The sequence below is a fragment of the Betta splendens genome, chromosome 13 (genome assembly GCF_900634795.4).
Source record: "Betta splendens chromosome 13, fBetSpl5.4, whole genome shotgun sequence".
Lineage (NCBI taxonomy): Eukaryota > Metazoa > Chordata > Actinopteri > Anabantiformes > Osphronemidae > Betta > Betta splendens.
Genome location: NC_040893.2, coordinates 16,036,445 through 16,062,414, shown reverse-complemented (window position 1 = coordinate 16,062,414; position 25,970 = coordinate 16,036,445). Strand labels below are relative to the sequence as shown.

At 42.1% G+C, this 25,970-nt stretch overlaps 1 protein-coding gene across 8 annotated transcripts; it reads left to right on the top strand.

The window, feature by feature from the left end:
* usp2a (ubiquitin specific peptidase 2a) lies at window positions 1-25,509 on the top strand. Of its 8 annotated transcripts, none has more exons than XM_029172457.3 (15): window positions 1-244; window positions 2,428-2,545; window positions 5,707-5,809; window positions 7,389-8,214; window positions 20,201-20,251; window positions 21,047-21,170; window positions 21,349-21,460; window positions 21,587-21,697; window positions 21,960-22,024; window positions 22,167-22,270; window positions 22,512-22,589; window positions 22,705-22,783; window positions 22,991-23,095; window positions 23,221-23,341; window positions 24,195-25,509. In XM_029172457.3, exons 4-15 carry the CDS (start codon window positions 7,444-7,446, stop codon window positions 24,274-24,276), a joined length of 1,803 nt encoding a protein of 600 aa, XP_029028290.1. In that variant the 5' UTR covers window positions 1-244; window positions 2,428-2,545; window positions 5,707-5,809; window positions 7,389-7,443; the 3' UTR covers window positions 24,277-25,509. The 8 variants fall into 8 exon arrangements, with proteins under 8 accessions (XP_029028290.1, XP_029028285.1, XP_029028286.1 ...); XM_029172452.3 differs by having other exon boundaries at window positions 22,509-22,589; XM_029172454.3 differs by lacking the exon at window positions 1-244 and adding an exon at window positions 1,678-1,799 and having other exon boundaries at window positions 22,509-22,589.
* Window positions 25,510-25,970: the final 461 nt, after the last annotated feature.

Sequence of the window (25,970 nt, the reverse complement as noted above, 5' to 3'; positions counted from 1 at the left end):
CAGTTAAAGGAATAACCGTTACTCGGTAGCAGAAAGTCTACAACTGCGAGGCGATACGAGACATGGCTGAATACCAGCGTAGTCTTGATTAAAGTACATGGCGGTATATTCTTCTGTTCAACTTTATGCATCCCCCTTCGTTGCATCGTAAGCAGTGGTGTAAAACGCAGAACAAAACGGCCAGAAAGACACTTTTGGGGGCGTTTCTCTGCCCGTTCGGACCGGGATGATCTCCAACTGTGGGGTGAGTTGACGCTAACGCCGTTACCTTCCACCACCATGTCCCTACTAGGTGCTGTTCTCTCCTGTGCACGGATGCATGAGCCCAACTCCTGTCAAACTCTAGCAATGTTCCATTCCCTAGACTTCCAGCAATCAATTCGTGGTTTGCCGAACACTGCTTACGCATTTTACATGCCCTACTGAAGCACAGGAACATTAGCTATTTAATTATAACGCGCATTTTAAAGTTTTATAAAGGGTACGTAAGGCACACAAGCGGATTGTTCCGAGTGGAGAAAACCAGTGCTTAAAGTTTAGCTTTTGTTTAGTCTTATCGTTGTCTAGTGTATTATTTGTGTGCCTGGCGGAACGATGTATTAAAGGGCGGTAGCTTACGTTACGCAGAGTGTTTGTAAGCAGAGTCACAGTAAGCTACACACCACGGTACCGCTTGTGAACACTGCTGTTGTCCCGGCCAACGACACACGCGCAGCTACCGTTTAACGTTGCTGGCGTTAGCTAGCTACGTGGCTAGTTAACTAACGCTAAGCGATGCGGGACGGTCACCGCGGTTACAAACACCGAATATAAAATGTGACCATGCGAACAGCTCACTCTGTACTTCTCAATTCATCGGACTGGAGCTTGGCAAGTTTTCGTTGTGCTCGTCCCCGCCTCGCCCCCCCTCACGTTCGGCTTTTTGGCGAGGTGCGCCGGGGGCTGCGCGGTTCCCCAATCGCGTGTGTAATAACGTTATCCCAGCACTTTATTAAAAAGGTTTCAAGCCCACTGATATTCACCTTCATTCAGAACCCCACAGAACCTTCCACACCGCAGTGCATCGACGTGGCTTTGGGTCGGCTCATCGTCTCCTCTCAGTGTCACGTAATGCTATACCCCTCACTGAGCCCGTCCACCTCAGTACTACGTCTGTCTTTTTCCATTGTCTTACACACACATCAACTAGGCTGCTCTCCAAAACGCACGTTTTCCTGGAGGTATGTGTGTCTCTCTAAATAAGTATGTTTGGCCAAAACGGCGACAAAGGAGAGAAAATGACTTGCGACTGATTTGCGAAAAATATCTAAATTCTATGTCCAATAAAGAATGGATTTCTCAGTCAGTATTAAAATGCATATTACCTTGATATATGACAGTTCATAGCAGTAGACAGCACTAATGCAGTATCTATTGTTCCATTACCCTCATTCAGTGGCACTTTTACTGGATGATCTCAGAGATGCTTGAGAATGAATCATGATCTTGTGAAGCTGGCTCCTTCCTTCGGACTTTAATTTCTGAGAAAGCAGCAATTCTGCTGGCTACAGCAGTGTGGACTTGATGCCTATCCAGCTTGGCTTATAAAAAGCCCCATTGCTAGCAAACTGGAATGCCACAGAGTGTTGAGTGACCTGTAGAGGTCAGAGGCATCTGCTATATTTACCAGCTCTGTAACTTGATCTGTGGCATTCTGGTCCGCTGTGCTCATACTATCCTCTCACACTCTGGGGCCACAGCCTCCCAAGTAGCACCCCGTTGCTTTCAGTCTATTGACCTGACTGCTCAGAACAACAAGGGTGAGCCTTTTACAAACCAACTTAACCGCCAGTCTTTCTCCTTTGTACTTTATCTAGGCACCTGCTTGTCATTAGAATGTACTCTGTGGGCTTACATGTAGGTTACGTCTTTCCACAGATATGATTATAGAAGATTGGTAATATTCTTTCAGAAAGTTCTAGATCTTTCTAGCTAGGGTAGAAAGCCTGAATGTCTTTTGGGGGGTACAGCATAATATTTATTTATATGTAGAAAGTTTGGATTTATAATAAAACATGGACATAGAACAGAATAGTAGCTTTACCTATGACAAAACGTGCTGGAAGTGTCACAAAACAAAGCGTTTAAAAAAGTCACTGTGTGAAATGATAAGTTGAAGGATTCAACTTCAATTGTTAATGCTGGACATAAAATCAGAAGAATTTAGTTACTGGTGTGCTTATTATGTTGTGTCACAGTGACAGACCGCATAAAACTAAGATACAGGAGGTTGAGTCTTTATTTTTCCCCGCAGGCAGGGATTTTCTGATCCAAATATTTTTTTTTATTCTTTCTTTGCTTTACTTATTGGAAATTCATTGCCTTAAGAAAACATTTTTTTTGACAGTTCCATTCTACAACGACTAACATGCCTCTGTGTTTCTACAGGGTGCTTGCTGTCAAAAAGACTGTGCATCCATGCACACAATGGGGTCACAACAGTAGAATAAGCCGCCCCGGAGCTAACACAGTCTGCAGTGATTGACAACAGTTACAAATACAGCAGGTAACCACATCTCACACAAATTGTAGTTAATGACAATTTGATCACCTGGCATCAAATAGTTTATAGTGTTCCTGTTCTTAGCTGTCAGAGTTACATCCACTAGGGCTAAGGTGGCCCATTGTGTTATGGGTGAGCCTTAAGAATCATAAAAATGTCTAAACTGGTAATTTAACTTTCCAGTTTAGACATTTTCCTAGACATCATCTAAACTGATGCTGCATGCAGGTTTCTTCTTAGTCTACAGCCATGAAAGAGCAAAACACATAAATTTGAAAGTTACTAATGGATGCCTGACCTATTAAGGTCTTGGAACAGTTGTGAGAGTGTCAGGCAGACAGAGGCAAAAAGAAGTGATTAAATCTACTCGTGATTTAGATACTTATTATTTTGAAGTTTAATAGCAGAGTTGTGGACCAGCTGTATCTATGATCTATGATGACGAATTGCTACAAAAGGCAAAGAAGGTTGCAATTAAACAAAGCTGGGAAATGCAAAACTTCGCCATTAATTTCTCAGTTAGAGATATCAAAATCCAGTAATCACATGATTATTTAGGCTTTTAATTATTTAGGGTTTTAATTGGCACTTATAGTTGTGCTAGCACTAAAAATTTCTCAACTTAACTTCCCTTTTCCCTTTATTTTAATTTTTACTTATGAACAACTTTGTATTGTAGCACAGACCACACAACGTAGGGGAAGTTATTGCTGAAGTGAACGGAGATTCAGCCAGTAGCCAAGGAAGGGTGGAGCAGGTCCAAGTATGGCTTGTGCCAGTAGCCAAGTAGTAAATAGTGTTTTAGAGACAGAGACAGCAACAACAAAATTTCAACAACATTTCATTTCATTTTTTTTGCCAAGGGAAACATGTGCACAGGATAGAACAAGACAGAAAGTGTAGGATGATTTATATCATAAAATGTCATTTAATGTGCATATAATCAGCCTTTGAAGGCGTCAAATTCACCAAACAATATCACAGGTGGTGGTTTACTAACAGAAAAAGAAGGTGTTAAAAGCAATTTTACAACTGTGAGTTAATGTGTTAAGCACCTAGGTCCTGTAATTCTGGACGGAACATTGAAACGGCAGAGATTAATTAATGGGCATTTCAAACAATAATATGGCTAATTGACCACATGATAAACTAAATGAATAAAGAATTATGACATTCAGCTGTAGAGCCTGGTGCATCAATCACTGAAGCCTGCAGATTAAGCTCCCTCTGAGGTCACTGGTGCTGTTCTGGCCTCTCACATGAGTCATCAACAGATGGTGATAATGATAAATGCTAATTGGCTCCTCTGTGTATTTTTTTTACCAATGTAGACACTTGGTTTTGGAGAAAAACGTTCTACGGGAGTAAATAGTCGAAGGAATAGTCGAGAAAGTTCCAGAGTATGAAATATGAAAAATTGTAACCTTTCAATGTCATGTGTGGGTATGTGCTCTTTTTTAAATATTATCTCTATAGATGCTAAATGAAATGTTTGAGATGCCCTGCCTCAGTGATTTCAGAGGCAATGCTGGAGGGGCAACAACAAGCAAACTCGTATATTAAATCTCTTCTTCAATAACATTTATATAAATCAGGTGTTTTAAGCTGCCATTTTAATTTAGTGGTTTTATTTGGCACTTGTTCCTGTGCCAGCACTATGCTTTCCTCTTCCTTCTGTTTCTTTATAATAAATACTCTGTTATACACAGTATTGCACAATGAATACCTATGCTGTGAAGCCTGGTTGTAATATACTTCACTAGTATAACTAGTATAGCAAGCAGAGAGGGAGGGCAGTGGTGTCATTTGGGCCCTTTCAGTCAGAGACTTATCTGCTCACATTTCAGGGTATATATAACCTCATATAAGACCAAGACCCAGCACTCTAACTTCTAACATTAATCTCCATAGGAACCTTTTATCCTGACAATAATTGTGTTAGAATGCAGTTCATCGGGTTGTAGTTGTTCTTTTAAGGCAGGTAATTAATTATGCATTGTATTGATTCCAGTCATTTGTAGTTGAAGTTGTTCTGTAGAAAAGTGAAATATTAGGCCAGATGTTCCATCTCTGTTTGACTGCTCGTGTGATCGGTTCCGGTTTCTGTCTCCTAGTTGTGTACATACAGTACGTGATACAGCACTGATCTTTTACATAGCCTGTTCACAGCGCTCACCTCAGAACTGACACAGCCACGTTTCAAATATTTACGCACAGAGCACTTTCACACACTCACCGACGCACTCACCCTCACTGCATATCAGTAGAGTGCGTCTATACTGATGTTCCATTCATGCAATGTCACCCCTGGGCTGTGGCATCCTGCGTCATTACAGACACTCGTCTAACGCACTTGAGATTGCTTCTGCTGTCTAACTGACCAGGGGGAAACCTGGAAGGATGATATGTACTGTAAGAGATGTGACTCATTCAACTGATGGATTTTAAGTAGGAGCATCTTTAAACAGGATAATAGAGTCAGTGGACAGTCACAGAGCCTGTACTCTAATACAGTGGCTCTACAAAATAATGCTCAAATACAAAACACACATTCATTCATTAGAAATATTTAATTTATTTTTGTCAGTTTGTTGAGATTCAGGTGTGTTGAACCTCTTTTGTGGTACTTAAAGTAAAGTTAGTGAGAACATCAAAATTACAGGCTGTAAAAACTAAAGCGAGTTGAGTGCCTGTAGAAAGTCAACTCAAAAAGGAAATTATCTGTAGCTTTGTCACCACAGCTAAATTAGTGGCATCACTTCACAATTACAATTCAGGAATTCAGGTACTACTAATACTTGTCCTTAACAGCAACTTATATTTTGTTTGTTGCTTCTTGTTGTGTTTTATTGCTTTTTAGTCAGGCTCCAGCCAGTGCAATTGGTAACCAAAACATTTCTTCTTGTTTTTCTGAAACTTGCCCAGTAAGTGAAACCTCATCTCTGCCGTTAGTTGCCAGGGATTGCCAGCAGTCAGCTGCTAAAATCTTCTCTTCCCTCGCACCCTCTCTGTTGACAGTCGTCTTAATACATTCTTAATAGAGGCTCTTTGTGCAAACCAGATTGCTTATTCGTGGAAGTGAATTGGTTTATGGTCATACATATTTTTACTTTAACTATTTTACTGACTTTTCCCAATTTATCCTATTTTATTTTGTCCTGCAGCACAGACACTTGTTAGGCAGGGTTTTCAGTTCCATGGTGGTTCTTTAAAGGAAGGAGAGGAATACCGAGCATTAAACACATCCATCAGACTGCATCTCTCATAGTAAGTGTAAATTGGCTATGTAGAATATGTCCTGCTGCTACTTTTAAGTCTTTTATGCGTTGGTAGAAAGCAAACAAAAGCATCTTGTGCACAGTAGCTATGGTAACTACTGGTTAGCACAACCTCAGGGAAGGTTGGAAATGCAGAATAGCCAGAGTGTGTTTGTGTGAGAGAGAGAGAGAGTGCTGCATTCTCATGCCTGTACATGTGTTGTTGTTTCCCTGGAGACGTCTCCTTTCAGAAATGAAATCCATAGTTTAGTATCATCTCATCAATCCTGTTTGTCCATGTTGTGTGGTGTTACCCCCCACGGGTGTGAGATGCTCTTTGCACTATGCTCTCAGCAGATCGCCCATCAGGCTAGCCCCAGCCTGTTTTGGTAATTGACACCATAATCTGGTTTCCACTCTTCCATCTTATTTCTGGTCAAACCTCCCATCTTATTGCCATAACTATTTATCTTCCTGAAATCAGAAAAATTCATGGGAGACATGTTTCATTGCTACACTCCACCTACCAAGCCTAGCTTTAGACGCTTGACTAGAAGCATGTTCTTGGTGCTGTAAGTCTCCGTGGCTTAGCAGGACTCAGCTGCTTGATCTGCCTGTGTGTGTTTTGGCCAGCAGCGTGTGTTGGCTCCAGTACATGTCCTGTCTGCCTTCTCTAGATCCATATGCTGAATTATTGATAAACCTGTGGTCAGAAAGAGAGGCAGAAGGAGAAAGCGACCCAAGCCCAGAAGGATGGGAAATTACACTCAGGAGAAGTAGGTTCCCTCAGAGTGAAGCAGTGTGTTGAGCAGGAAGAAAGAGAGCAAGATAGGATAGGGAGCAGTAAGAGAGAGAAGAGGGGAGAGGGGCATATTAAAGAAACAGGAGCCTCCCCTACTGAACTCAACACTGATCAGCAACACCAGATACTTTTATTTATTCAGATGCTGCAGTGCATGTGAACAAGAGCCTCTCTGCTTTGGCTGCTACAGGAACATAGTGTGCTTTCTTCATGGTTTTATTTTCAACACCCAGCTGGATTTTCCCATTAAACCAAAGGAAGATGCACACCAAACTGGCACTTTCTGATTTTAACACAGGGCCTTCATGCCCTTGGGGGTCACTGCATCTAGCTAATGTCTTTCTAGTGATCTGTTGGTTGTGTGCTAGTGCATGTAGTCCATGTTGTAGACATTGCAGACACTAATAATTTTCACATGATCTTCTTTGCAGACTACACACTTTGAACAAAAACTGGAACTATGTTGTTTGGAAGATATTTGACGTAGATAACAATTTATTCGTGGCATTGTGGACTGCTTTGAGCTATAGTGTGGATTCACTCTTCACCATTTTGAAAAAACAGTTATTGTAAAACCAATTTGACATTTTGTTGTGTTGCACATTACTGTCTTTAATATTTATGCATATTGTTTTACAATAAAAATGTCAGCAATTAAATTATTTTGTGTCCTTCATGAGACATCAATAAATGATGCATTAACTGTTGCCTGCATTGTTGCTGTGTGTAGTATTGATTGAACTGTCACTGATAAACTAATACTCTTCTCTTTGTGCTGTGACTCCAGTCGATGCAGTCTTCCAGAGGCTCTCCCTCCCTGACGCTGAGAAACCAGCAGCAGCATGTCCCGCGTCTCCTCCACCGCCAAGCGCTACGCTGGCCCCTCCTACACCAGCCACTACAGCTCCTACAGCTCCTCCCTCACCCCAGGCCTTAGCTCCTACAGTGAGCGGGACAGGCTGTCCTCCTATAAGTCCCCCACATCCTCTTCCACATCTTCCTCAGGTTACTCCTCCTCCAGCTATCTGAGCAGCTCCGTTGCCCGCAGCCGCAACTATAGCACTTCTTCAGACCCTGATCGTGACCGGGGTCGAACCATCCCACGCACAGACATCCTTGGGAGCAGCAGCAGCAGCAGCAGCAGCAGCCGCCGGAGCGAGAGCCTCAGTAGAACCCCTGTCAAGAGCTATGTAGGATCAGGGTTGAGTGGGGGTTCAGCCTACACTGGCTATAGCTCCATTTCTTCATCCTCGGCTCAGACCAGCTACCTCTCCTCTTCACCGGTGGCCTCCAGCATTGCTCTTAATCGACGGAAATCTGTATCCCAGAGTGACTTGAGCAGGGATCTGGCCTCTTTGGCCCTCAGTGACACCTCCTCCTCTTCTTCTACCCCGTCCTCTTCCACCAGTGCCCTGCGAAGCTACCGCAATCGGACCAGTGATGTGGTTGACTCGTATGGCACCAGCTTGCGTTCAGGCTATTCAGGCCTGTCACGGAGCTCCACCCAGGAGGCCTTCAACAGCAGCAGCAGCAGCAGCAGCAGAGGGTTCAGTTCTTCGACATGGGAGGCAAGAAACAATGGGTTGCCTCACTCCCCAACCAGGGACTCAATGGTAGGAGAATTTTTTTGTTATTTGCTTGCTTTAAACTGCTTTTTGGTGGCGTACTGCTGAACAAAGCCCAGCGCTGGTTTGGGTGAATGGAATCAAAGCTTTTGCAGTCACCTTAGTTCCTGTAGTTTAATACAGGGTAAAGTCCCACAAATGCTTTTTGAACTTTACTATTCTTGACCAAGCAGGGGCACTGTTGCTCAAATAAAATTACCTATATTTGGAGTCCTACAGTAGAACAAAGTAGTAGAATACTAAACTACACAAAGGATCTAAGAACGTATCCATTCTTATAAGAAAGAATAATCAATTATTCAATCAGTAAACAGTAATTGTAAAGCCATTATGTAGTAAAAAACTGATCCATCACCTTTCAGTTCAGTTAAATGTTTATATTTGTTAAGAACATACTAGTTTGCATTATATTGCTGTAGTAATTCCAATCAATCAGGTCTCTCTTGACAAGTTATATACACAAAGGTCATTATGGCATTGCATTATTATAATGCAGCACTAATATACCACTATTAAGGCAATACTTTTTTATTTTTCATCACAGATGTTTATTCATGCTGGTTTTATATCAGGTCAAGAAAGAAAGCAGACAACACTGTATCCAGAACTATATGCGGTATAGACTGTTTCCTATGCAAAATGTCTGTACATAGAACCACATAGTCCACAGAGCACCGCTCATCATTCTCTGGCTATTACCAAGATTAGGACCAATGATGTTCGTGTTGTTGTCCCACCTGTATGACTAGCATATCATAAAAGGGAGGTTTAAAAGCACTGACTAATTGATGAGCCTGCCCAATTTCATCATGTTGTACAGTTCTTCTTTGGCTCATAAATTACCATCTCGAAATGTTATTCTTATTCATTTTATTTGTATTTTATTTATAAACATGAGTGTACCACCATGGGGCCGATGAATGACCTATTGCACTAGTTAACATCTACCCCGCATGCATCGCCTGAGATATATGTGTCTGGATGTCACCAGCTGGGTGATCTGTACTGTTAATTAAAGCCAGACCTGGTAATCCAGGCACATTTAATCACCTTCTTCCCCGAGAGCTTCTGCAGTATTACAGCTGTAATTTACTAATGCAGTAAAGTGTGTGTGTGTGTGTGTGTGTGTGTGTGTGTGTGTGTGTGTGTGTGTGTGTGTGTGTGTGTGTGTGTTTCAATAACTAGAAATTATGTAGTAAATTGTGGTAAAAGGTTGAAGATACACATAACATTTGTAAGTAAGAAATGCGCCTGTGTGTGCGTGCGTGCGTGTTTTGGCCAGCATATGAGTAAGTACATATGCGTGACACTGTCACCAATTAGAAATCACTGGAATGTGACGATGACATGCAGTGGGTGGTGCTGTGTGTAACCCAGGCAGGGTGTGCCAAACGTGTACACTATGATACATTTTGTGGAAGAAAATGTCAGAAATGATCTCACAACTAATGATAGTTACAATGACAAACCTGTGGCTGCTCATCATGTCCTATTAGGTCAGACTACGATGGTGCTTTGATTTCTTGACATCGAAGCAATGAAAAATTAAGTAAAATAATTGTTGCCTTTTTCTTGGTATGTTTCCTACATTGTACACATTGAGGTGATGTACAGCCTCAGCTCACACATGTGTATCCTGTCTTCCAAGCCAGTTGCAAGTTCCAAATTTTGGAATTCATTCCACTATCCAACGACAAAATTATAAGATCTCGGCTCTTTCAATAATCTGAACATTTAAGATGACTTTCAGCGTCTCTTGAAATAGCATTGGCAAAGCACAGTAAACCCACTCTGATGTGTTCTGAGAAGCTTGCAACACATAAACGTCACAGAAATAGCATCTGCTGGTGCCGCATGGTCTTGTTTATCTTGTGCCAGTTTTATGACACAGACTGGTTAACATGACTTTATCATCACACTTGTTTTTCATGTTCATCATGCATAATGTGCATGTGAAAACATGTGACGTAACCATTTCTATGGTTTTACTAAGGATACAATTGACGGTTCATGGTTTGTTGTATGTTTTTGTAGCTGTTACTCACCAGCCCACACTGAAACATCTCATGTTTCTTTGAATTCACAAGTTTGAAAATAATCAGGCACACCTTGTTTTAACTGCTGGTAGCTGGTGACAGGCATTTGCAGGTTTTGACTTGCATAGCTCACACGAAGCGGGTCCAAACACGTCACAACTGGCTAGACTTCCACTTACCAATACTTTCATGATTTGGAATATCTCTGGATAATCTACATGCAAACAATAAAATACATTTGATTTTAATTTATTACTACATTATTTTAGTAACTTGGGTCAATGTCCTGTTCAGAATATTTGCTGAGCTGAAAAAATAGATCAGGCTTTGAGAAAACAGAGAACTGTGTAATACAAGTAATGAACCTGTAGCCCAAACTTTGACCAGAATAGTTATTCATACAGTTGTTTGAACTCAGCTTGTTTAAAGTTCATTTACAACATTCATCTATTTTCATGTCCAGATAAAGGGGTTTATTTAATCTCCTTGCTTGCTTACTGTCTGTCTAATCATTACTGTTGATTTAAACTGTGCCTTGTTGTCCACAACATTTTGAGTTGGCTCAAATTTAGAGACAGCCTTTCACTGGCAGCGTGTTCTTTGGTTTCTGCAAACAAACAGCAAATAAACAGCCAGGTTAATGTATCTGATTCTGAGTGGGGGCTAATTTAATTTTGCCCAGACTTTTCCTGAGTCAATCTGAATGAATTCACCGCTATGCTTAGACAGCTTTGGGTTTGATAAAACAGTCTGTCTTTTTCCTATTTGGCAAATAGTAGCTCAGGTTTTGTAAGCTGTTATTATGGGTTTGCCTGTTTAGGAGGGCTTTAGGGTCAGTGTGTAGCAGGTCTCTGAGGACAGCCTCTTTAACATTAATTAGGAACCCGCTGTCCACTGGTAGAGGCTCATATCATGCTAGTGCTTAAAGTACTGGAATCTTGTCCTTCCATATTTTTAGATGCTTATCCAGGTTAGAGTCACTCCATGGGTGTTTTGGACTCTGTACTTTACTGTCTTACCCAGAGGTCTCTCACCACTTTTACCGTGCATTTACTAGACATTTATGCTTGGTAGACCAAAATTATTTCTCTGACACATCCTCCACTTACACGAGACTTACAAGTACCATGAGATAATTGGTCATCACCCAAAGCCTAAAACTACAGGTGAGTAAAACTGCAAATGAAAGACATTAGTGGAAGACTCACAATAAGGTGTTTTAAAACCTCTTGTTTATATCCAGGTTTACTAATAATGAGCAAATGTGAATGTAGAAAATCTAACAGACTAATAAGGTCAGTTTGATAATTTGGCTAGCATAAGGACTTTGTAACCCACTTAACACTTTATCTGATGTCTGGTTCCACTATAATTGTACCAACCACATTCTGTTCTGGGAGTCTCCCTTATATTGTCCCGAACTCGCCCTCATACTCTAAATGAGCTGATGTCGGCATTTAGTATCAGTGTCATCAAATCCAAGAATATTATGGACCTTGCAGGAATGTAACATAAAAGTACAAGTCAGCTATTAAGAACGGTTTAATTAAGCGTCAGCCTAACATACTGTATGTAATGATATTTGTACATAGAATTTTTTCCTTTTTTTTACAATGTTCAATCTTTTTACCTTGGATGTCAGAAACAAGCATGAACTCACGTTTTCATCTTTCATCTCACCGATTTAGAAACATATACACACTGACTCATACGGAGCCTACGATGAAATCTGCATATTGTTTTGTATACAAGCTTGAACCTGGGACATGTTGATGGTTGCTGGGGACATTATGTGCACTTCACCTCAAAGACCAATCCAGCTAAAATGAAGCAAATGATATATATATATATATATGTATGTGTGTGTGTGTGTGTGTGTGTGTGTGTGTGTGTGTGTGTGTGTGTGTGTGTGTGTGTGTGTGTGTGTGTGTGCGTGTGTGTGTGTGTGTGTGTGTGTCCATCGGTGTTGTCAGGTTTACGTTGTAGCGTGCCTTTTATTCATCTATTAACAGTCTCTACTGGCCTATAAATTGTCCTGCAGGTCATGTGTCAGTTGGTCAATGTTCCGTCTGACTGCGATGACTGACTGGTCTCCTTGGACCGGCCCGAGTCCTTCAGACCACGGGCACGGGAGCGTGGAGGACGGACTGTGACGTAGCAGCGCGGCTGGGGGCGGGCGCTGACGTTCGCCGTAGGCCGCCTTCAACCCGGGCCAACAGGGGCGGTCCTCCGCCTCCACTCCTGTAAAACGGAGTGGAAACGACGATCCACTCATAGCTATTTACGGACCGACGCCGAACGGATCCACGGCTCCGTAGTGGAGTACAACGCTACAGCTGTCAGCTCGTCTGTCTTTAGGCGCTCGACTCCTCCGTTTCAGCTCCGCTCCCATGTGCTAGTTATAGTGGGATTGTAAGGGGAAGCCTCGGGTTTGCCGGGGAGGTTTGCCAAGCTCGCACCGTTACATGAATGAATGAGTGAGCGATAGGCAGAGAGCCTATCACGAACGGAGGAACACGCCTGACTCGCCCCCCGCAGTAGAGAACGGCTCAGCAAGCGACGAGCCCGAGCGCCGCCGCGTGAATCCGTCGCCCCGGTAGCCGCCGTCCGTCCGTCCGTCCGTCCGTCCTCCAGCATGCCGAGCATGCGACAGTCCTACACGGTGACCGTGCCCGAGGAGCCGCCGGCCGCCGCCTTCCCGTTCCTGAAGCAGGAGATGCGGAGGAAAGGCAGCATGTCGGGCTCCGTGCTGGTGTCCACGTTCGTGGGGCTCCTCATAAACCAAGCCAAGGTAAGAGGAGAAGGTGTCCAGGCTGTGACCGCAGGCTCCTTTCAAACATCACACCAGCCAGAGTTTGCATTATACTCAGTGCACGCTGGCTTTATTACAACCGAAGCGTAACCTGTCAGGGCTGGAGTCGTAAGACGCAATTTAAAAAAAAAACAAGAAAATGTTACAAAGACAAGGTCTCAGCTGTGATCGTGTCTGTAGCGCAGCGTTGACGTGAATTCACGAGAAACTGAGAGGTTTATACTCCTTGTATGAACGCGTCTTGTTTGAGGTGTGTCTCTGGTAACTGTGAGGAGGAGTAGGGACGATGCTCTGGTGACTTGAGGAGAGTTCTGGACCCGTGCGTCGTGTCATCCCCACTGGACGCAGATGTTGCGTTCACTGACAGTGGTGTGTGTTTGCTGAAAGACGTGTCAGTTTGACGTTGGAGTGAGTCATTTGCAGAGGTAAGCCGCTCTCTTAAGCCGCTGTGCTGTGCTGTGCCAGGATCAGCAGGCTGCACTGGCAGGTCACTGGTTATATAACCACTGTTTAATCCCCCTCGTACATCTCTGCTACCACACTGCTCTTATGCATTACACTGTAGGTGTATCATTGAGATGAAATAAGTCACGGACATGTGGATAGAGCTCTGACTGCTTCCACATACTGTAGGTCTGAGTACATTTCATAGAAACCGCTGGCTTTTATGTCATTGTGGCGTTTTAACAAAGACACAGCAACACATTTAGCTGAACCTCACTGTTCACTACTGTTATTTTATGTGGATGTTGTTGAAGTGAAGTGGTTAAGATGCTGCCTTACTGCTTTGACTGCTGTAGCTTGTTTCCAAGCTACAGCATGGAGAGGAGCTGCTGTGAGCCAGCCTCTGTTACGTAATGAAAAATCACATTAGAATACATTTTACTGCTGGCCAGGCCTGGCAGCTTGGCGCGCGTTCTGTTTTGTTGTCACCATCCACCTGCTCTTCCTGTCCTGTCCTTCCCCATCTGCTATTGCTCATTATCTGTCCTCTATGCCTCCCTCTCTGCAGACCACCACACGCATGGCAGCAAAACGTGTCGGCTCTCTCAGAACACTGTATATGGAATTTGTGCATTACAGTGTTGGCGTGTGTGTGATCGTGGTTTTCTGTGATTGGGCACACGTTTCTGCGTGACAGGCTCACAGCAGCAGTGACAGCTGTAAGGCTAGAGGTTGCTCTCTGCAGCAGCTTTAACTCCAATAACTGAATGATGAACAACAAACTATTCACCAGAATTACTGATAAAAAAATAATAATTTATCAATACTAACCAAATATTAGGGCAGTCATCGATCTATAAGAGATTTATCGGAGATTTTACCGGTTATCAATCTCATTATTATCTTATTTATTTAACAGCTAAAATGTGTCATTTAATGTCTTTGATCTAATCATATGCAACAAGGTGCCAGTTCATATGATCTTAGGCTACTGTATATTGTATATGTGTTTCTCTGAAGGACAGCCCTTGTTTTCAGTAAGAGGATCTTGGTATTTATTTGTTTGTGCTTGACAATGTGAGAGATGATCTGTGGCTCAATGTCACTGTGTTGGGGTGAACATGTCAGTCTCATGTGGGAAAGTTGACGGTAGCCAACCAGGTAATGCAGAGAGAGAGAGAGGGAGAGAGCGCGATTGTTTGTGCCGGTCTTCCAAACAGAGACCGGTCAGAACAGTCTGTTCTTTTGCTCTCTCGCTCGCTGCTGTGCCAGCCAATCAGCACTTGGCATTCTGCACTGCCAGGTGGACCCAGGCATCCTGCTGCTGGTAGTGTGAAGGTTAGATTACAGCCCCTGAGACATAAGCAGAGCAGAGGTGGGAAAATGGCACTTGTTATTGCTTTGGTGCTGGGCAGCATGTTATTACAGCACTGCCAGGACTGCAAATAGAAATTAGTCATCTGCAAAGATGTGCTTTAGTCTTTGAGCTTTTGTTGCTACCTACAAAGGCTTTTAATCGGAGTGATTCTGTAATTATGGGATGTTATTGATGTAATTTAGTTGATATAATTATATACACTACAAAATGCCCTTAATATCAATAACGCTTCTATTGTATTAGGTCACTCAGCGTTTGTTGTAAATCAATGAGCAGCACTTTGTGTAATAATGTTTATATTTACAATTAAATACAATTAAATAAATCAGTGTTAATTACTATAGTTGTATTTATTTAAATTATATTAAACATTCTATTTTATGCCCTCAAACATACATTCCTAAAATTCTTATTAACAATTTATTTAATTGTAAAGTTTGAATCTGATGAAAAAAATCCATATTTGATAATGAAGTCTATGAAGACTAGTTAAACGGAATAGCAGATGGTGCAGAGATTTCCAGAATTCTCCTGTTCACTCATTTACAGTTCGGAAAAAGCTTCCCTCTGGGATGTCATTAGGCGCCGTTGCATGTGCTCCAGGCTTGTTATTTTCCCACGGCATCTTCAGCCTCCACAAGGTTTAGGTTACTGAGGAGCTGCTACAGCAACAATGAGTGCAATGCTGTGGATTGTTTGAAGTAGCAGTCTGTCATTGTAAAGCTGGGCTCAGTGTTAATGTCACATAACTTCAGACTACTGTCCCCTTCCCCTAGCAACCGATACATCCCAAAATTCCACATACACCTACTATTACTAGGCAGGTATAGGCTCACAGCCCCTACAGGCTCACACATGCCCTATAGTTGTTAACGGCTGATATTGATCTAACGGTAACTTACGTCAAATTAGCACCATGTTGGCATGAAAACAGGTTCACCTGGATTTCTTCAATTACACCTGGCGTGAACACAGATTGCATGCGTGACAGTTTTTGTCTCATGTGGGACAGTTCATTCAGTTCAGACAATTATGCAATGAGTAGAAGTACAGCCCTTCCCTTGTCTTTGTTAGTCATTCTGTTTTTCAGTCTCCTCCAGGAACAGAACCAGAGTTAAGGATTATTCATATTTTCCGGTGTCTTCACCTCGCTTTGACCCATTTTCTTAGTTGTACCGGCGCCCTCGATCTCCCAGCGCAGCGGTACGACAGCTTTGATTTAATTGAGCACAGTGGAAGGACAGACATGACTTTCAGCAGGCTGGGTACACGCCAAAGGGACCTTTCCGCTGTCTCCTATTCCCGGCTTTAGGAAGACTTTCAGCTTGGCCTCTAACGTGCTTTTTAATGCTGTCTCTGTGTTCGTGATGCCCCAGAGGAGTAGGTTTTCTAAAGTAGCTCAGCCTCACCAGAGCCACTTCTGACATTTATGAATAGAGCATTTATAAAAAGTTATCCCCTTGGGCTGGCTATTTTGTGTGCAGCGTGTATCTGTTCACTCACAGGGAACAACTAGGAATATGAACAATGGATGTTTGTTCCCTCATGTGACCGTTTAATTTATCTCCTCTCCTACATACATCCTCTAGAATACATTCATTTTTATTTATTATTTTTTTTACTGATATGTTTAATTACCACTTACAAATAAAATGATTTTGACAGTGTTATGTCATCAGTTACTGTAAGTGGTTACTCCCAAACATTTGCATCTCGGTTGGACCTCACAGATTATAATTTTTATTATTCATGCCAATTATTTTTTTGTAATTAGGACTGTGAAAAGGGCTTTGCGTGACAAGGCTGTGACAATGTCGTATTCTTGTTCAGACCCCTTTTATTTTACAGATTGCCTAGAAATAATGTACACAAACTGTTTTCCGTTTTTGCTATTCACTACAATTACAGCTGTCTTCACCTTCTGTCTAAAACAGCCTGTTTCACACCATGTCCCTCATGAACCCAGTCTGTTATGATTGGCCAACCCCAGCAGCCATCTTCAAGCATGCACAGAGCCGTGTTTCTGCTGTCCGAACAGAGAACACAGCAGCAGGTCTACCAAGATACAAACTATGAACAACAGTAAATATATATAAAAAAATAGATTTTCCAAAGTAAATGTTATTTATGTCTTTCCATCCCATAATATTTAGGATAGTGTTGGTGATCTTGCATAAACTCTCCATTCAGTAAACTAAAACTAAAAGGGCCTTGTTTCATTTCACGTACAGAGCCAAGCGTTGCGTCTGTTATGAGCAGACACAGCCTATTCTACTCTATTAGCACCACTGACGGATGTGTATGGAAAGTTCATCCTGTCAGTCACACATCTTGTTTCATCACATATCACAGATATGTGATAAAAGGAGCAGTAAAATGTCAGGCAATGTAACAATTACATCAAAACAGTGTCAAATTATGTATCATGTCAACAAACTTTAGGTCAGATTAGTGAGTTTGTGTTTGTGTGGGAGTTTAGTGAACAATTTAATGCACCTTTGCACACAGTGACTGTTGTTGTTCTATCATGTTTGTTTCAAAGTTGTTGTGTTCATACGTGTGAACTTGTGATGCAGCAAAGTAAACCCAATCTGTGTGGAGGAATGATGAATAAATACACAAGGAAGCAAATGTCACATGATCATATGACTGTTTGAAGTAACACTTGCACTCGTTTAATGATTTTGTCCTGTTGCTGTTTGAAATTCGTCTTTGGAGAATTTCATGCTGCAGTACTTCTGCTTTAGGCTTTAAAACATTAATGTGTAATTGTAACAATTGTAGGCTGGTAAAAGTGAAATGTTAGATAACCGAACAGAAGGATGTTTACAGCTTTAGCCCGAAAATGTGCCTCATCTGCTCTGTCATTCACAGCTCGCACATCACACTGAGTCACTCACACGGTCGCTGCACACTCAGCCCCATCACCGTGATGTCACCATGTCCTCTAGCTTTCACTCCACAAAATGTAAGAATAGCGTTGCTATAGAGACAGAGCCGGTTGTAGTTTCATCACAGTGACGTGAGCCAGACTGGCCTAAGGCTCAGCCAATCGTGAGTGGACAAGCAGGCGTTATTAAAAGCAGAGGTGCTATTTTTGGGAGCAGCCGTGGTATTACTCAGCAGAGTGCAGCAAAGTCAGACGTGCACATTCCAGTAGTGGAGGAAGAGACTGCGTGTGTGTGTGTGTGTTTATAAAATAAAATTTGAGGTGACCGGAGGGGATTTGTCATGCACCCTGTCATAATGGAGTCATTGGTTATAATACAGCTGGACATAGAGGGTGTGTGTGTGTGTGCGTTTATGTTTTTCATTCACTACAGGGGAATTTACAGAAAGGATTTGGATAAGCCATAGTTAATTAAACTGAATTTTCCCCTCCACAGGCTGCACTGATTCTCTTTTCCCAGGAATAGGTGACAGATGGCAGAGGTTATTTATGTAATGGTAAAAACCTGGATCAGCTGCAGTCTCACCTTCCTTCTGAAGTGATGACAGTGATGCGTGGACCTTCATAAAGCCTGTCTTTTCCTGCAGTGCTCACTTTGACTGCTGCACTCACATTCACTTTAAAAAAAGATTCCAAATAAAACAGCTTTAAAACGTAAAAAGGATGTTATTGTCTTACTGCCACTCCAGCAGCTGCTGTTGAGGGTTTCCCAGCATACTCACCTATTGACTTGTGCTTCCTTTTTTTTTTGAATGGTGTAATCACAGTGGGCAGCTCCCTTGGGTCACTCAGGTCAACCAGTGTAGTCCAGACTGTGGTCAGTCTCATTTCCAAACAAATCGATGCAGGGTGAGGCTGCTGACCACAGGACTCTGTGTACGAGCTGTCTTCTGCATACAGCATTTGGCAAATAAGGAAAATGATGCCTGCGTTTGTTTTTGATCGTGTTCAAAAGGCTAGAGTAGAAAGTTGGGGCTCTTTTCTTTAAGTCAGAGTTTAGTCAGAGTGAAAGTTTGGCTTCATACTAAGGCAAAAAGCATTGTTATTATGGTATCACAGCCTTGATGGTTTAACATCCCATTACTGTCACTACTATCAGCTATCACCTTTTATCTTTTCATGCTCTGATTAATTTGAAGGGTTGGATAAAGGCAGCTTTTGCGTGCTCTCACCTTAGGTTTGGCCAGTTTTCATGGTGGTCCAGATACACACAGGTACTCTCTCAGTGAATGTGCTCTGGCCTCACCACAGGTGAAGGTAACGGGGAGCGTGTGAGTAAGATAGATTTCAACAGGCAGTGAGATCAGGTGACTGTCTCTGCAGGGCTGCTCTCTGCCTAGATGTAAGCTCACGTTACCAGGCTGTTGGGCCCTTTGCAGGCTGACCACTACTTAACCAGCTCGCGGAGTATTTGGGCAGGAAGCAAGTCTAATCTCACAAATACCTCAGTATGACCAAAAATAATCCCAGGATGACTGACCATTAAATTTGATTCAGTTCAATGAATTCAATTTGGCATCTAATATTGTTTCTAATGCATAATTGTGTTCAGCCTCTGCCTCTTAGTGGAGGGCATAAGTGCATTCCTTATCCACCCCCACATTCTTTGTTAGTTCTTCCTCCAACTACTCAATTATATAACCACTCAACTTATGTAATGAAAATTTAACTGCAGCAAGTGATGACATAAGTTCTGCAAAGCATTTTGTGCCATTATAAGATTTTGAAATTCTAATAATATGCTTTACCATCTGTCTTGTCTCTGAGCTAAAATGTGTGTATTTCATGCTTTTACAGTGCTGAGAATTTGCAGCAGTGTAGAAAGTCCTTAAGGTGCAGTTGTTCTGCGTTCTCTAGTGTTGTCGATCAGATCTCTGCCATCTGGGAGAAATCACCAGGAGAGGAACTGACTGTAAGATAACAAAAACAAGTTCCTCTCCACAGATAATTCTTATCAGGAAAAATCATGTCTGTAAGTCCTACACGCACACACCCCTCATTCAACTGCAGCATAGATAGGTCACGTCTTTATCACATGGTCTGCCTTTTGTTCATTCTTCAGCTTCAGTAAAAAATCTGCATAAAACACTTCCCCAGTGTTAGAAAACTGCTGTTGGCAATGTACATTACGGTCGTGGATTAGAAAAGCTGAAATCACAGAAATAAATATTTCTCTGAAGATATGTTGTTATGTTTTAAACACAAGTGGTGAAAGATTGTAAAATGATTTCTAAAGTACAATAGAAAACTCTAGAAATCTTAGATTGACCTTTTAATTTGTTTTGCAGTATGATGTAATTTAATTTGTTTTGTGTGTTGCAGTGTAATTGTATATTGTGTCCTCTATTTTTCAGAATTCAAAGAGTGCCCAAGGTCTGGTTGGACTCAAGAACTTAGGAAACACTGTAAGTACAGCAGTAACATATGCATTTAATTACATCCATGTAGAACTGAAGGTTTCACATTACAATCGTCGTATTCTTAACAGTTGGGGAAGGTGCTGGCTGAAATTCCCTAAATCCAGTTAGTGTTAGACTGATAGTCTGATGATAGCTGTGTGTGGAGTCCACACAGTGTTTCTGCCAGGCAACAGGCAGGAGGACGGCTCCTAAAATAAATTGTGTGTGTGTGTGTGCGTGTGTGTGTGCGTGTGTGTGTGCGTGTGTGTGTGCGTGTGTGTGTGCGTGTGTGTGTGTGTGTGTGTGTGTGTGTGTGTGTGTGTGTGTGTGTGTGTGTGTGTGTGTGTGTGTGTTTGTACAGTAACCTAATCAGAAAGCTCTGAACTCCGGACCAGGGAGAACTCTGTCTCTCTGACCGGTTTGATCTCACCAAACTGCACGTGTGTCTTGTGACACGTGATGGGAGCATTGTATGTCCTCGCTCAGTCTGTATATGTGATCTTTATCCAGACGTTTCTTTCACTTTGTCTAGGAAGCCTTTAAAATGGAGCAGATCATTCTGAGCTATGCAGAGCACTTTTAGTTGTGTCACATTAATGGAAATTGCATAGTCTCAGTATGTTTGATCATTCCAGGTGGCGACAACTCATTTGTTTCACACATACAAAAAACAAATTATTAAAATACCTGTGTCAACATGAAAATAATGTGGTTTACTTGAACATAACCCTTCGCACATCCACAGCCTTTCTATTTTTTTACCTCCTAATGCAACTGTTTGTGTTCTTCTCTTTGGTGCAGTGTTTTATGAACAGTATCCTGCAGTGTCTCAGCAACACACACAGCCTGCGAGACTACTGCCTGCACAACTCGCACCGCAGAGACCTTAACAACAACAGCCGCACCAACACAGCCCTCATGGAAGGTGAGAGACGTGTCACGCAGGTCCCCTGGAGTCCAAAACAATCCATTCTCTTAGCTAGTTACATTTGCATCTGCTTATAGAGTGCGACTGTTTACCATGCATTGGGGAATGCATGAAAATGTGGTCATGAATAGTATTTTACTGCATGTGTGTAACATGAGTGTCTTCCGGTTGGTAGAATTTGCCAAGCTGATCCAGACCATGTGGACATCATGCAGCAGTGAGGCTGTCAGCCCGTCTGAATTCAAAACGCAGATCCAGAGATACGCTCCCAGATTTGTAGGATACAAGTAAGCTGGTTTTAGACTGATAATCTTGTTAGGATCACTGAAATTTGCTTGAGAGCTGTCTGAAAGTAATCTGGCTGCAAGTATCGGAACACAGATTTAGCGACTCATGTTTGGACTGTTTTGCAGCCAACAGGATGCTCAGGAGTTCCTGCGGTTTCTCCTAGACGGCCTACACAACGAGGTCAATAGGGTCACTGTCAGACCTAGAGGCACCGTGGAGGACTTTGACCACCTGCCGTAAGTAATGTCTGACAGTGTGTGCACCTGTACTCACACTTTGCCAGGCTCAGGATAATTAAATTATGTATGTATATGTGGTCTTCGTGGTCTTTATCATATATTACCACTTGTTTATTTTGTAGAATAACATTTTGTGGGTCAGGTCCATTATCAACCCTTCTGCTATAACTTAACAAGTGAGAGTTAACACTGTATGCTACTGTATGTACTAGTCTGTGGTGTTTGTAATAATAATGTGTCATTTTTGCTTTTTGTTCAGCGATGAAGAGAAAGGGAAGAAGATGTGGAGTAAATACCTGGAGAGAGAAGACAGTAAGATAGTCGGTGAGTAGAGCACAGATGACACTCATATTGTCAGTATACTTTAAGACACACAGGCCCTTACATCACAGCTGCATGTACTTAATATATAACCTCGGACCCGTGACCTTTGGTATTTTAATTAATGTCATTTCTTGCTCTGCAGACCTGTTCGTGGGGCAGCTAAAGAGCTCTCTGACCTGCAGTCACTGTGGTTTCTGCTCCACTGTCTTTGATCCCTTCTGGGATCTCTCTCTACCTATCGCCAAGGTTAGAAAACACACACGTACACAGGTCATTACTTGTTTCCAAAGATACAAACACACAGTGGCTGTGACCTTATGTTCTGTGTTGGAGGTTTTTTACTTTCTTGTGATGCTTTAATGCTTTAACACCAGATCTTTCTTTTCTTTCCCTGTTTCTTTTTGTGCTTTGCTTTGTCCTGTGGTTGTTTATGTGTGGTTGTTTGTGTGCATGCTAATGTGAATGCATCTATGTTTGTGCTCAGAAGGGCTATGGTGAGGTGAGCCTGATGGACTGCATGCGGCTCTTCACCAAGGAAGATGTCCTCGATGGGGACGAGAAGCCGGTAGGTATCGAGTATGCGTCAGAGTAGAAGGTGATGTAGTTGGTTTAGCTGTGGATAATTCAATATCAGAGAACATCACCATCATCATAAGTACCTTTTTGTTTCCTCTTCACAGACGTGCTATAGGTGTAAAGCCCGTAGGAGATGCACCAAGAAATTCACAATACAGAAGTTCCCCAAAATCTTAGTGCTGCGTATCCTTTCCGTTAGACATTGCTCTCTTATGGCTAATGTCATGAGTACTGATATGTACAAATGATCAAGTGTTTATGTGAGCTAGAAACTCGCCTGTTATGTATCAGACACAGTTATTAAAGCCTCAGTGTCTTATGTCCAAGCAAATAATTGTGCAGCTACATTGTTATAGAGCAGGTGATCCTTGACCAAACTCACCCGTCCAGACCTGAAACGCTTCTCTGAGGCACGAAGAACCAGCAAACTGTCCACCTACGTTAACTTCCCTATGAAGGATCTAGACCTGCGGGAGTTTGCCTCTGAGAACAGCAGTAAGTACTGATTCTAAGAGACTGGTGTGTTTACAAGTTTATGGGGCTGGTGTCAAAAGCACTATAAAATGTTGGCGTGGAACTTCTTATTGTGACATTTTGTTTTTGCTTCTGTCCTGTTGCAGTAAATGCAGTGTACAACCTGTATGCAGTGTCCAACCACTCAGGCACCACTATGGGCGGTCACTACACAGCCTACTGTCGCAACCCCAACTCAGGAGAATGGTACACATTTAATGACTCCAGGTAGGTGTTGGCCACTGCTGCCAAAGTACCACACCATAAAAACTATTCATCATGTAATCGATTTGGGCTTTTCACTGGCAGTATGTCACAAAAATAGATTTGAGGAAATACATGCATTTCCTGGAAACAGCAGAAAAATGTGGTGTCATAAAAGCATAAATTGAATTTGCTACTACTGTAAACAAATAAAAATTAACCAATTCAGGGACTGAAAAATAGAACAGAAATTTGCAACTTTGTAGTCTAGTAGTAATTTTACACTACATATACAGAAGAATGATCGTTTATACTTACTGTAATTCTGCTGTGGTCATAATATAGTCAAACTACACTAAGTGAAGCAGTAGCAGATAATAAGAAGCAGACAATCTCCTTTAACTCCTCTGCTGCCTCTTGACTGCTCACTCATCACTCAGGGCTTCTTCCTGCTGCGCTGCAGTCCTTCATACACTCTACTCATTGTTACCATGTGTATTGGACATCTGGTAGATTTCTACTGTGTCTCCCTATTGTCCCGGCCCATTGTGTGAGTACAGCAGTGAAAGAGGATGTTGGCCTGCAGCGTAGCTTTCTTCACAGGACAGAGCTCACCTGTCATTCCAGCTGTTTGTAACTAACAGCTCAACAACTACTGTAACATCAACCAATGTGCCCAAACATAGCTTTAAGTGATTGACACTGTACTTGATGAATACATTATAACACAATATAAATTTCATAAAATATCTAAAACCGTTTTTCCCGGTGATGCGACATTAAACATCTAATTTATACTTTACAGTGTGTTACATTTTCTAACTCTATAACCCTACTGCATCTCATGTTGCGACTATTCTTCCCTCTCAACCTCCAGAGTAACGCCAATGTCTTCCAGCCAAGTACGCAGCAGTGACGCTTACGTCTTGTTCTACGAGCTGGCGTCCTCGCGGATGTGAAGCTTTCTGGAGGACACTAGGCCACAGCACCGCTCTGACTGACGGACCACTGGATGGAAGGATTGAGAGAGCATTGGTGGAGCAAGGCCTGTTTTGTACTTTGTATTTGGACTTGTATCACACACACACACACACATGCCCACCACTTTGGAGACGGCTTCTTTTCTGGAAGAGCTGGAGAGGGGAGCACCACAGAATCCTGATCAGCCCTGTTTTCTTTACTCTCATGTCTTGCTCACTCTAGGTGGAGCTGTGTTCACTGTGGTTGTGGGTGTGGGTGCATGTGTGTGAGATTGACACAGGGCAATAATCCCATCTGTCCGACCAGCCAGTAAATCCGTATCCATCTCAGAGGTCCCTCTCTATGCACTGCAAACCAAACTCTAACCCCAACTGCGCCTTCTTTTTCTTTCAGTCCTTTTTGCCTCTAACCAATAAAACCGAGTTGTTGCATTTTTTGATTTTTCTGCTTTGATTAAATGTTGCATTCTTATTATGTTTTTGAAGTCTGCCCTGACATTATGAGCATCCCATAAATCAACCACCTTGAACTGTGGATAATCTGAAGTGAAACGGATCTGGTTGTGGTTACGAAGAGCTTACAGCCCACCGGCCTGCTTGGTTTTCATGGTTTTCCCTTCCACTGCACTTCAGCACTCCCATACCTGTGTTAGCATCTACTTCACTCGTTCTTTCTTTGTGGTTGGGAGGCCGGTGGCACTGTGAGCGTTATGTTTCAGAGGACAACCCTCTAAGTGGTGTTTTATTTAATTTGTTTGTGGCTGCTACTGATGTTTTAAAAGTGGTGTGAATGGATGAATGGACCGTCCAGTACAAATCTGCTATGGATTAATAATTCAAACGATAATAATAATAATAATCCTCATCATGAAAATGAGGTCTTTTCTTCCTCTCTTGTTTCATGCCATTGAACAACATGGAAAGAATGTTTTAAAGAAGAAAAAATACTATATCTGTATATTTTTATATCCTGATGCAATATAGAGAATGTACTATTCAATGGTGCTGAAAATGACCCATACCTGTTTTCAGTTGGTTTATGTACCAGGTTTCAAGAGAGAAAAAAAAGTTATTAAACTTATTATTTATGCTTACAGGTGATAATGTGAGGAGTCACACTTTTTAACAATGGCAGTCAACACAAGTATATAAATATATATATATATATATATATATATGAATAAAAGTCAACACAACCGTGGTTTTACTTGAGCTGAGTTTGTCTATTTTATTTCGCCTTCATCCATTAATGAAGAGCTGTGTAGCCACTAACAGATGGTGTTATCCAAAAGTTGGTTCAGTCCTGTGGGAATTGAAACTAATTCAGTCTGAAACTATCATCCGGTTGCCAAATGTGTTATTAAACTCATCAACACAGTAGTGATATAACTCATCATGGGCACAGATTTAACCACACAGTCTTGTCATTTTGTTTTGATGGGTGACTCAGTAATCATGATGGCAGTGTGGTGGCCTGGTTCTGGCTGCTCTGTTATGCGTTTATGACCCATTTGCTTGGTCTGAGGAATCACTGTCCAAGCGCAAACTGCGGGACTCCTGCAATGAAAAGAGTAGAAAAACCTAGTAAAAAACGTCTGTCCAATAAACTACGCGCTGTCGCTGTTGTGTTGTGATGAGGTTAATTAGTTCATGCATCGGAACTACAGTAATGT

Coding starts and splice junctions, on each gene's coding strand:
- usp2a (XM_029172452.3), top strand. CDS start 7,444: ATGTCCCGCGTCTCCTCCACCGCCAAGCGCTACGCTGGCCCCTCCTAC. Junction 22,590..22,704: donor TCGATGGGGACGAGAAGCCG/GTAGGTATCGAG, acceptor TCCTCTTCACAG/ACGTGCTATAGGTGTAAAGC. Junction 23,096..23,220: donor GTTTGCCTCTGAGAACAGCA/GTAAGTACTGAT, acceptor GTCCTGTTGCAG/TAAATGCAGTGTACAACCTG.